General features: G+C 36.7%; 1 protein-coding gene across 10 annotated transcripts in view; it reads left to right on the forward strand.

The window, feature by feature from the left end:
* The window catches only part of RIMKLB (ribosomal modification protein rimK like family member B), a 46,901-nt gene that overhangs the window by 17,305 nt on the left and 16,289 nt on the right, over nt 1-13,307 (forward strand). For all 10 annotated transcript variants that reach the window (XM_070371036.1, XM_070371033.1, XM_070371029.1 and 7 more), the window contains one exon: nt 11,639-11,869. In XM_070371036.1, the coding sequence (XP_070227137.1) occupies nt 11,639-11,869 (231 nt within the window). The remainder of the gene's footprint in view (nt 1-11,638; nt 11,870-13,307) is intronic.

Genomic DNA, 13,307 nt, shown 5'->3' on the forward strand with positions numbered 1-13,307 from the left:
GTCCCTGGGTTGGGAATATCCCCTGAAGGAGGAAATGGCACCCAAGTCCAGTATTCTTGCCTGGCGAGTTACAGTCCATGGGGCCACAAAGAGTCCAGTTTGACTGAGCAACTGAGCTCGCACAATAGTAAAGCAAAGTACAGGTCTGCTATTGTAGGGTAGTTTCATTCATGAGCTAGTTAATAATAGATCCAGAATCTTGCCTGATTTATACCATGATCTCTTGGGTTTAAATAAGTAGAATCTTTTAGCAATCACTGTCTCTTTATCTCAGTCCTCTTAACATTTTTTATTGCATTCTCATTATCTTTCGGCAGTTATTGTTTCTGTACAAATAACTGCATTAGAAATATTTCTAAATTATTTCACTTGAATTAATAAGTAGTTATTACCTTTATAAGAAAAATGCATACCATGTTATTTTCAGTCCAGTTTTTTTTTTTTTTAATACATGTGCCCAGTTCCAGCACCTTACACAGATTCAGAAAAATCTGGGGTAGAGCGTGTGTTATTCGTTCATTAAATATTGAGTATCCACTTTGTGCTAGTTAATTGGTATGGCATGTAAAATTAGATATTAACATTCATCAGTTGATCACACAAATAAATGTAAAATTATTATGAAAGGAATTGGATGTCACTGCACCTTCCTGTACCTATAACAGATAGATTTCTCTTGAAATCTTTTATCTAGTATCTGTTACATGCTTTTACAACTTTATAATTGTAAGGCCCATACAACTGTTGTTGAAAATAAAAACTCAAGATACTTTATGTTAGAAGCATGTTCTTGAAGTCTGAGTGAGAAGAGATCTCAAGGACAGTGTGGTATTTAGCTCACTAAACACAACTTCCACAGGGTTCTGGTGTATGTTTCTGTGTTTTAAAGGTTGAAATACTAAAGGCTGCATTTCCAAGAGTCCCCTGTGTTCCTCATGTGACCTAGCTTCTGTCAAATAGGCACATTACAGAAAGATTTGGGAGGTTAGAAGATCACTATTTTTCAGAAGTTTCATAGGTTGAAAACCATTGTGCTTGGTTTTTTCTTAGGTGCCTAATGGACATTTTTACTTTGTTTTCAACTGTTTCCATGCCAGTCTGTCAAAACCGAATCCATGTTTTCCCCCTAAAACAGTCTTCTTATTTCAGTTTTTCTGTCTCTCTAACATTGCCTTTTGGCCTTTTAATCCATTCTTAAGAGCCATTTATACCACAAGATATTGTTGCTTTTTCCTTCTAAGCCACAACTATTCTAACTTCAACTTTTCACTGTCCTGGATCAGGGTCTTAGGGCCCAACATTTTCATGACACAACAGCCCCATATCTCTTTTTCACAGTCTTTCCTCTCCAGCCCTCTGTCATTCACAAATACTACCTTTATCATCTTAACATGATAAAACCTTGAGAAACTCTTGTTTCTTTATAACATTGAATCTAATTTTATATTAAAGACTTCATTGATGTACATCATATGAATCCAGGAATTCCTAGTTGGTTTTTTTTTTTTTTCACATTTTGAATATTTTTTAATTATTTAAATTTCGTACCATCTTATAAGGAAGGTAATAGTATCATTTTATAGATGAGGAAACAGATGAGGAATTAAGTGGAGAAATAATAACTTTAAAAAAGAAATAATAATAAACACTATTTATATACCTTTATTGAGAGATTTATTTTTGCATACTACTTTGAGTTAACTGACAAATGTCCTGTCTTTTTACTTTGCAGCTCATAAACTCATTCAGTGTTTGCTTTTCTGTGAATGCGTCTTTTTTGAATTAGAATTTTGCTGGGAGTCTTAGTTGGCAGTTTTTTCTTTTAGCAGTTGGAAGATACTAACTTCCTATCTTCTGGCCTCCAAAGTTTCTGATGAGAAATCTGCCAGTGATTTTATTGAGGATCCATAGAATGTGGTGATTTGCTTCTCTCTCGCTTTTTTCAAAGTTTTCTTTGTCTTTTGAAAGATTGATTATAGTGCATTTCACCATGTGTCTGTCAAAAGGTGGAGATTGTTGAGCTTCTTGAATGTTTATATTCATGTCTTTCATCCAATTTGAGAAGTTTTCAGCCGCTATTTTTTCAAATATGATCCTCCCCACAGTCTTCCTGGGAGTCCAACAATGCATAAGTTTACTGATTGTTCTGTCTGCTCAAATCCAGTTTGAATTCCTTTATGTCAATTTCATTTCTGTTATTGTTCTTTTCAGCTCCAGAATTACTTATTGGTTTCTTTTTATGTGTTCTGTCTGCTGATATTAACATTTTGTTCACACATTGTTTCCTTGCCTTTTTTCATTCTTTGAGTATCTTTAAGGTAGTTTCCCCCCTTAAAAAATTTTTTTTATTAGGTATGCTGCTGCTGCTAAGTTGCTTCAGTCGTGTCTGAGTCCATAGACGGCAGCCCACCAGGCTCCGCCGTCCCTGGGGTTCTCCAGGCAAGAACAGTGGAGTGGGTTGCCATTTCCTTCTCTAGTGCATGAAAGTGAAAAGTGAAAGTAAAGTCGCCCAGTTGTGTCCGACTCTTAGCAACCCCATGGACTGCAGCCTACCAGGCTCCTCCGTCCATGGGATTTTCATAGTTGATTTATAATGTTGAGTTAGTTTCAGGTATACAGCAAAGTGAATCAGTTATATTATATATAAATATATCTGCTCCAAATTTATCTCCACCGCCCCCCATAGTTTCTTTTAATGTCATTGTCATGCTCAGTTACTCAGTCATGTCCAACTCTTTGCAACCCCATGGGCTGTAGCCTGCCTGACACCTCTGTCCATGGGATTCTCCAGGCAAGAATACTGGAGTGAGTTGCCATGCCCTCCTCTAGGGAATCTTCTTGACCCAGAGATCAAACCCAAGTCTTTTATGTCTCCTGCATTGACAGGTGAGTTCTTTACCACTAGCACTACCTGGGAAGCCCAGTGGAGGGAATGGTATAACAAAAAGTACTATGGCCTCTTTGTCTGCACCTCTGTGATCAGAAGCTGCATCCAGCCATCAGAGCAGAGATCCCAGATATTTTGAGGGCAGGTCATTGTACCCACCCTGACTCCTGCAGGGTGTATCAGCTGCTCCAGAACCAAGTGCACAGTATGGCTAGAGAATGGGGGATGAGTAGTTGCTGCTGTTCTGAAATTGATCAAAATTTAACTGCGTTTATGATCCCAGTCTTTTTCTGAAAGTTGTGGTCCTTCAGCAAATTGACGAGGGGTTGTCTAGATGACAAGACAGAGTCCTGATGCTTCCTCCTCCTTTATCTTCCCAGAATCCTCTCTATACTTATTTTTGATTGAGGTGTATCTTCTTGTTTTGTTGTTTTATATTTTGGGAACAAGTATCTTATAGGATTATGTGTACCATGAATATCTTTTATCTGTGGCTTGCTTTTTTCACTCTGTTAATGACGTCTTCTGGTCAGTAAAAGTTTCGAATTAAGTACAGTTTATATTTTTCCTTTTTTGATTAGTGCCTTTTGTGTTGCAGTTAAGAAAATTGTGGGTGCCCAAGCATCTTTATTTTATAATACATGCTGAAAATCTATTTGATAAAACACAGTATTATTAGGTGAAATTATTGTTAAGAAAAGGGCATTATATATAGTGTGGTACCATTTTCTAAGGATATGTGAGTGTTAACTTTTGCTGGTTTAAGAAATAATTAATAAAAGGATAAACTATAATTTTCTAAGTATGGGCTTCCAAGGTGGCTCAGTGGTAAAAAATCCGCCTGCCAATGCAGGATATGCGGGTTTGATCCCTGGGTCAGGAAGATCCCCTGGAGAAGGAAATGGCAACCTACCCCAGTACTCTTGCCTGGAAAATCCCATGAAGAGAGGAGTCTGGTGGACTGTAGTTCATAGAATCACAAAGAGTTGGATGTGACTTAGAGATTAAACAACAAGAACAACGATGATTACCTTTAGGGAAAGGGAAAGGATCAAGAGGACAGGGATGAGCAAGACTACTCTGACAAGTTTGGGCATGTATTGATAATTGTTGAAACCAGGTGATAGTACATTGGATTTATTATATTTTTATTTTCTATTTAGAATTTTCCTTAATAAAAAGTTGAAATGTTGGACCTGATGAAAGTTTGTTTGACTCAAGGATAGAAGGAGTAATTTTGGAATTTAGTTATTTTTGGTGTGGCACCTTGTTGAGTTTATAGGTTGTTGTACTTGCTTCCTGGATTCCCAGAATGGCCCTGGTGTTTTTTTTTACCCTGGTTTTTACATCTTTTTTTTTTTTTTTTTTTCAATTCTGTGCATGATCCTATATACATCCATTATTATTTTTCCTGCTCAAGTTAACTAGAGATATTTTAATTGCTTACAAATCAAATAAACTTCCCCAACACAAAAATTAATTCCAGAGAGCATGTTGCCAACAATAGACCTTCAGAGACTTGGTTACTTGGCATAGATAGGGCAGAAATCAATTAATACTACCTTTCCAGAATGGGATTCTAATAACCCAAGGCACACAGTGATGAAACTGGAGATTAAGTAATTACTTTTATTCACTTGGAACCATGGCCTCTTGATAAAAGGAGAGTGAAAAAGTTGGCTTAAAACATGCAGAAAACCAAGATCTTGGCATCTGGTCCCGTCACTTCATGGCAAATAGATGGGGAAGCAATGGAATCAGTGACAGACTTTATCTTTTTTGGGCTCCAAAATCACTGCAGATGGTGACTCTAGCCATGAAATTTAAAAACGCATGCTCCTTGGAAGAAACGTTACGACCAACCTAGACAGCATATTAAAAAGCAGAGACATTACTTGGCCATCAAAGGTCCGTCTAGTCAAAGCTGTGGTTTTTCCAGTAGTCGTGTATGGATGTGAGAGTTGGACTATAAGGAAAGCTGAGCGCCGAAGAATTTATGCTATTGAACTGTGGTGTTGGAGAAGACTCTTGAAAGTCCCTTGGACTGCAAGGAGAACAAACCAGTCAATCCTAAGGAAATCAGTCCTGAACATTCACTGGAAGGACTGATGCTGAAGCTCAAATTCCAATACTTTGGCCACCTGATGGGAAGAACTGACTCATTTGAAAAGACCCTGATGCTGGGAAAGATTGAAGGCAGAAGGAGAAGGGGACGACAGAGGATGAGATGGTTAGATGGCATCACTTACTCAATGGACATGAGTTTGAGTCAACTCCGGGAGTTGGTGATGGACAGGGAAGCCTGGTGTGCTGCAGTCCATGGGGTCACAAAGAGTCGGACACGACTGAATGACTGAACGAAACTGATTCAAGTGTCTGTTGAAGATAAACCTTTGCAGTCTGTTAGATACTGCTGCAGAAAACTTTCAGTTTAAAAATTATATTTCTTTTTACAAACACGTTAGTTTTCTAGGAACCTACTTTTATCTTGGCCATTCTTTTCTTTAGATTTTTAGTTATTGTTAGTTACTCAGTCGTGTCCGACTCTCTGCAACCCCATGAACTGTAGCCCAACAGGCTCCTCCGTCCCTCGAATTCTCCAGGCAGGAGTTGGAGTGGGTAGCCATTTCCTTCAGGGGATCCTCCCAACCCCAGGGATCAAACCCAGGACTTCTGCATCGCAGGCAGATTCTTTACTGTCTGAGCCGCCAGAGAAGCCCCCTAAAAAAGCCTGTTTCTGCCTGGCTTCAAATTGAGGACCTTTTAGGTGTGAGGTGAATGTGATAACCACTCCATTATGGAAGCACAGTTATTTTGCTGAACCTCGCCACATGCGGGACCTTAGCTCCCTGACCAGGGAATTTGCTTTTAGTTCATTAATTTCTGTTCTTCCTTTTTCTTAGATGTTAATGATTTGATTTAATCTGGTGTTTTAGTTATTTACATCTTGTTTTAGGCAGTATGTCTTCAGACATTACATAAAACACATGCTCTGTGTCTTAAAAAATGGTGAGAGGAATTTCTCTGGTGGTTCGGTGGTTAAAACTCCAGTGCATGGGGCAAAAGTTTGATCCTTGTTTGGAGAACTGAGTAAGATTCCACATGCTGAGCTGTGTGTCCCGCCCCTTCCATGGTGAGACAAGTTCAAATTTCAATATAATGAGTATCTACTATATTCCAGATAGTGCTGGGGGATATAGCTTTGAACAAGGTAGTATTTCTTACTCTAATGGAAATTTCTTGTTATTTTGACTCTCAGTCTCCTTTGTGCAAAAGAGGAAGATGGATAGCAGAGATGATTAAAAATTATTAAGTGCTTATTATTTGCCGGGCACTTCCAAACTAATGTTAACAAAGTTAATTCTCATCACAACTTTATAAAGGAATTACTTCTACTATTCTTATTTTAAAGAACCTGTGGCACAGAGAGGTTCAGTAACTAGCCTGGGGTTACACAGTGGAGAAACAGTAGAGCTTGGATTTGAATCAGATATGGGGTCGTTGTTGCAATAGGTCTGTTCAGTTTCTGTGTTTGCCTTTGCTGTCCTTTCATTATCTACCTTTGATAATGAATGAAGAACCTTAATTTACTTACCCTGTTGGTTTCTTCAGAGTTTTCTGTATTCGGTGAGTTTAACACTGTTTCCTTCTTTGCAATTTATTATTCTATAGCTTTAAATTTTATTTAAGGTTATATAAATATATATTTATATTTTGAATTTTACATAAAAAGTTCTAGATATCATGTAGTTATGTCACCTGCTCTACTTTGCCAAAGTAGGTTGGAACAGACTTATATAGTTGACTTTAACCTGGAGCTGTTAAAAAGTTTACTCTTTTTCAAAGTAGAAAGTGAGACTTGACATTTAAAGGACACCACAAAGATACCTTGCTTCCCCTCTCGCCTTGTCATTACTAGTCTGTTGCTGGAAAACTGCAGTAAATTTTTATGACTGGCTTCATTAATAATGACTAAAATGATACACTTCCCCACTTTTCTTTTCTCTCCATATGTATCTTTAACTATTTCAGAGTAGATTGCTATCTTATGGGGGGAAGAAAATGTATAGAGATAGTATTTCATACTTGGATAATAGTAAGGGAAAAAATTTCATAAAACTTTTCATGCTAAATGAGAAAAATATATTTATATCTTTTTGCTTCCAATACTGAGACCTTATGCATCAAGTATTAAGTAAACCAAGTTTGCTTGGGAGCTGAATACAAAAGGGGATAATCAAGTTCCCAAGATATATTACTAGTAACAATTAACACATGTGCCATCAGGCTACCTCATCCTACCACTGTAAACTATAGAAAAGGTAAAGAGAATGTACTCTTAACATGCTGAGCTCAAATACCAGCATTTATAAAATGTAAGGAGTTTAATTAGAAGTATTTAGTGGCATCACATTTTTCGGTGTTTGTTATATCTTACCTCCTTTTGGGGATAGAGTTGGTTATCTTCACTCCAGATTCTATAGTTTTTAAAGGCACTTAGAGCAGAAGCTAGCCAGTCATTGCCTTCAATAAAAGATGTCTTTAAAATTAACAGTCATAATCTGAATGCTTGTTTGTTTGCTTTCTACTTTCCTCATCTCTTTCTCCTTTTCTCTCTCTCCCTCTCCCTTTTTTTCAGACACATGACTGTCAGCAGTGCTCAGTGATAATGAGGCACACTGTTAAAGTAGTCCCCTTTTGTTTCTTTCTGGACCACTGATGAGGGACCTGGGAAAGAAATGTTACTGGTTCCTAGTCATTCTCCAAAGAGGACATCTTTGGAGAAAATTTGTTTTTGCTATCTGGGATTAAAAGTGAGACAAGTCTTAGAAACAAATTTGAGGGGGAAAAGGATTGCTGAGGATATTAAAGAGGGATGGTTTGATAGGAAACATAAAATTTATTTTGATGGGAAGCAGGTGAGCAGATAGGAAACACATATATATTCTCAAAAGAATGGATTCTTACATTATGCCTGGTTTTTTGATACTTGATAATTTCTAGATGTGTGAGTTATAACCCAGCCTTAATAAAGACTTTTTAAGTATTTTGTATAACTCTTGAGAATTGTTTGACCCTTGGTACTACAGATTTTCATTACTAATCGCCCTATTCTCAAAATTTGGGCAATTATTTCTTTCTACATTTTTGGGACCTGTGGGACAAATAAGCCAGTGATTTTTTATTTTTTATTTTTTTACTTTAAGTTTAAGAAGACCTTTCTGATGTGGAGATAGACCTACATTTATGATGGGCAGCAGTCCAATGTGACCAAAGCCCTCTTGCTGCAGTCTTTTTTTTTTAATGTCCTATTTAAAATATTGAAAAATAGATTTACAATGAGTTGAGTATTTTAAAGCATTTAGAATTATGTGGTCTTTTTTTTTTTTTTTTAAGATTTTACATGTGGTGAATTTAATAGCTTTGTCAGTTAAGTAATGGATTAGTATTCTAGGTTACTGACCTAAACAACTGAATGTGAATTTAGCAGGGTGTAGGGAGTGCTCAGAAGTTATGACTCTGTTATCCTGCCTACTTGCTATTTCCAGGTAGAACTCACAGCCTGAAAAAGAATATGTTAGATTTCTGGTCCAAAATTTGTTTTCGACTACCCCTTCCATTCATGGAAGCCCTTTCAGGCTGTCTAGTGTTGTCATAATTCATCTGTCTTAAATCTTTGAGTGCTTCCTTGATTTTTGGCACAGAGATTATGTGGCTTTTAAATCATGTACAAATAGCACCTTCACTTCCAGTTAAAATACTTAATTATGTCAGCTTTAAAAGATTCCTGAAATCCTGATGAATACTCTTGAACTCTAAAGGATGGAAGAAAAAGAAATGCCAGTCAGCAGGGAGCCTATCAGTTGTCTGTTTCTTATTCCCTGAGGATAAAAACACTTAATACTTGATCATATAGCCAAACTAGACTCAAAAAGCACAGGTGTAGTGAGATTTCCCACTTAATTACTGGCAAGGAGATTAATATCCCAAAGGAATCTTTCTACTAGGAGAATAATTATCCCTTAGCACCTTCTCACTTTGCCGCGACAAAGCAGCAGCCTTTTAATACATAATATACTTTATACAAAAAATACAGGAACAGAAATTTTTCCCAGCCCCATTGCTATTCTAAGGTTAACTCATTACTGACTTTTGATGTTTAATCATACACTTAATCCAAAACTTACATCTAAAATATTTATATTGAAATCTCTATTGCAGTACAAAGCAAAGTTATATGAATAGCATCATAAGTTACCATTTAAGATGATAAGCAAAAAAGAAGTGGAATTGAAAGCAGAACTGACTGGTGGCACATTCATTTGGAATGAATAGCTGTGGCCATAATAAGTAGAGTGCAATTGTACCTGTGTATCATGAATAACAGAGATCTAAGGACAAGAGTCGTTTGCCCTGTATTTCAGTTTCGTAAGCTCTACATCAAAGATAAGTTGTATTTACTAAAAATACCCAAGAGATCAGTAGTACTTTGCCTTTTTTGGGGATTCACATTCATCTGTACCTGCCCCTGTGTTTCTGGGTAGCCTCAGATCACCTTCTGCTTGCCTGGAGTAATAAAGTGTTTTTGTCACAGGAGGCACTGAATTTCTTTCCATCCTCAGTAATAGCCATTATAGTGTACTATGCAGATCTGACTGCTTTGGGTAAAGTACTCCCGTATTCCCAGTTTTTTTTGGCAGCAGACTTAGAGTGAAATACTTCCATTACCTTTAATCCTGTCTTAAAAGTAGCAAAAACTCCAGTTTAGGGAAATGAGAAGATGAATTTTCTCTTGACAATTAAAGTATCTTTTTTCTGCTCACTCTTCTTTTTACCTTTCATGTAACAAATTTGATTATTTTCTTCTGGTAACACCGACTTTTCTTATTTTTCATAATAATACTTAAGACTAGATTTTTTGACTTTTTTGACTGATTTTTCTTCAGATTTTTGCTTCCTTCTTGTTGCTGAGATTCATCAGGTCTTGGTCCTAGGAATTTCCATTTTTTCTTTTTCGTTTTTCAGCCTATATGTCCCTATTTCTTAAGTCTTCGGCTGATTCCTGTAGGTGCACATTCAACCCCACCTACCAGGTATGAATTCTGTATACATATGTGTATAGTTCCTATCCATACTTCAACTATTACAGAATAGTTCTACTTTGATGTCTTTATGTTATCACCAAGATCATATCTATGATCCAGAGTCAGCATCTTCTGCCCTAAACCAGATTCCCTTTTCACCTTTTTTCCATTCATTTGGTCACTAGGCTTTTTTCTGATTTCAAGGAAAATGCTGTTTAGATCTTGCCTGTTGAGGCAAGTCAGCACAAAAGCCAAAGAAATGAGAAAATGCAGGATTGCAGAAATCTGCTGCTGCTAATCTCTAGCAGCATGATTATGAGGAGAACGCCTGGAGCCATTGGCCAAAAACCTCACATCTGCTGATGACCACAGCGCTACCCATAGCTGCCCCCAGAGAATAATGACTTCTACTTTGACCTTTAAAATTGTGTGTAATTATCTTTCACTGGTGAATTTTCCAAATTGGAATCCTGCTGGTAAGGGGGTCTGGGAAGTGTGTCTAGCCACTGCCATACAGGAAAGGATTAAAAGATAGGGATGTATCAACAGGCAATATCAAGCTCAGTTCCCTTATCAGAACAGATATAGTCTCTTTGACTCAGAATTGTGGATCCCGCAGTTTCACTTCTGAATATTACTTAAAGGAAACAAAATCACTATCTTGAAGATTTATCTGTTACCCCCATGCTCATAGCAGCATTATTCATAATAGTTAGACATAGAAACAAACTTAATGTCCATTGACAAATCAGATGAGTGTATAAAGAAAATATGTTGTACACACACACTCTCCCTATAAAAGTCTTGGGTATGTAATATGTAGCATGGTGATTCCTGGTAGCTGATATACCTTATTTACCAATCTTCCCAACTTCTAGAAGAACCTGACACATAGTAATTAATATTTATTGAATGGATATCCATGAGTAAGGGGTTGATTATATGGTGTATCTTAAAGTATAATTCCACTGAGCCCAATAAAGCTATATTTACATTGGCTTAGATGTCTGGTATAATTTTACATGATGAAAGAAAGTGTCACAAAATGATACAAACAAAATATTTGTCAAAATTACCTCCGTATTTTTCTTTACTTAGTTAACATTAGGGGAAATACTAATAATAACCTGGGATGTTGGATGGGATAAATGTGTTACATTTTTATATTTTAATGTTTTAATAAGTGTATATATTTTAATGAATATAGGTTTTAAGAAGCAACTCGAGTACCTTGTTCCATTATTTGGGACCTTTTCAAAAATAGAATGGTACTGGATAAAACTGAAGAAACTGCTCTTTTAAATACTAAAAGCATATGTAAACACAAAGTTATTTGCTTTTTGAAAGCAAATCTGGACATGTTTCTGTCTTCATAGAGATAAAAAAGACTGTCATAAATCTCTTCATAGAGTCTTTTTAATGAATACATAATATTTCATTGTATTGGCATATACCAGAATTTATTTACCCAGTACATAAATTCTTCTCATTAATTTCTTTTTCTTACAAAAGAAAATCATTTAGGGAGGAATGTGTCTCTGTCTCAGTAAAATGTTAGCAGAATAGTAGATTTAGTTTTGAGACCTGAATTTTGGTATGTATCTATTTCTCTGTTTTATTGTATATTCTCCTTTGATGGTTTTGGTTTTATCCCTGTGTATTTCAGGTCTGCGTATCAATGGAGAACTAATCACTGCCTACCCGCAGGTGGTGGTAGTGAGAGTACCAACCCCTTGGGTTCAGAGTGACAGTGACATCACTGTTTTGCGCCATCTAGAGAAGATGGGATGCAGGCTGATGAACCGACCTCAAGCCATCCTGAACTGTGTTAATAAGTTCTGGACGTTTCAAGAATTGGCAGGTCATGGTGTTCCTCTGCCAGATACTTTTTCTTATGGTGAGTTTACTAATAAGACTTTATTGCCTCAGTTTTAGAGCACTGATAATATTGAAAGCCCTACTAAACTGATAGGGTTATGTGATACAAGGAAATTTGTGAACATGAAAGAACTTCTTATAGAAATGACTTTAAGTTTTAACAAACTAGGCAGTAGAATTATGAGACTTATCTTTGGTATGGAGAAGGAAATGGCAACCTACTCCAGTACTATTACCTGGAAAATTCCATGGATGGAGGAGCCTGGTAGGGGGTCACAAGGTCGGATACGACTGAGTGACTTCACTTCACTTCACTTATTTGGTTTAGGTAGAATGGACTTATCAAACTCTTTCTGTAAAGGGTCAAATAGTGAATATATTTGGCTTTCCAGGCCATATGTTCTCTTTTGTGACTCTCAGTAAAGCTGTTGTATTGTGAAAGCTGCTGCTGCTGTTTTTTGTTTAGTTGCTAGGTCGTGTCTGACTTTTTTGTGACCGTATGGACTATAGCCTGCCAGGCCCCTCCTGTCCATGGGATTTCCCAGGCAAGAATACTAGAGTGGGTTGCCATCTCCTTCTCCAGGGGATCTGTTGACCCAGGGATCGAACCCATATCTCTTACATTGGCAGGCGGGTTCTTTTACCACTGAGCCATCAGGGAACCCTGAAAGCTGCAGTAGACGAAGCTTAAACAGTAAACGTGGCTATTTTGTAGTAAAACTTTATTACAAAAAGGCTATGAGCCAAATCTGTCCTCAGTTTGACAAGCCCTGAGGTAAAAGAATCTGATAATCGCTCTATAGTTTCTGATTATCTTCATTACCATTTTCATGTTAATGCTTCATAAATATTTTCATATTTTGAAAAAAATGAAAGAAAATGACACTAGATATGCTTTAAACCATTGCTTCTGAAGTCGTCTGTGGGAGAGGACCATTTTTATATTTTTAAAAAAATTTACTGTGGTTTTTAATACTATAGTGCTCTAAAACCAATTTACAGTATGCATAAAGTACTGTAAAAATATCAGAACAATGCCAAATTGTTTTCTTGTGTTTACTCTTCTTATATTTTTCTGGACACATATCAGTAGCAAAGAAGTCACAGAGGCAGGGGTTCCTGGACCACACTTGATGAAGTAGCACTGTTATAAACGTTGTTGTGTTAATATATTCCTGACTTTCCAGTTCTTCTAGTTTGGAAAGAATCAGGCTTACTATAAATCACTGTAGTTTTTCATTAAAATGTCCAGCCGAATGCTTGAAAAGTTGGAGAGGCTTTAAAAAGAAATTCCTGTCCTCTTGTTATTTTTAATATTTTAAAGAAGGGAACTCCACCAGTTTGTATGGCATATATAGATACCATTGCTCTTTTTAGCAATTGCACAAGAAGAGACAATTGAATAATTCTTTCTTCCTAACAGTTCTTTCTTCTTTTAAAATGTTGCAGCTTACCTC

The sequence above is a fragment of the Bos mutus genome, chromosome 5 (genome assembly GCF_027580195.1).
Source record: "Bos mutus isolate GX-2022 chromosome 5, NWIPB_WYAK_1.1, whole genome shotgun sequence".
Classification (NCBI taxonomy): domain Eukaryota; kingdom Metazoa; phylum Chordata; class Mammalia; order Artiodactyla; family Bovidae; genus Bos; species Bos mutus.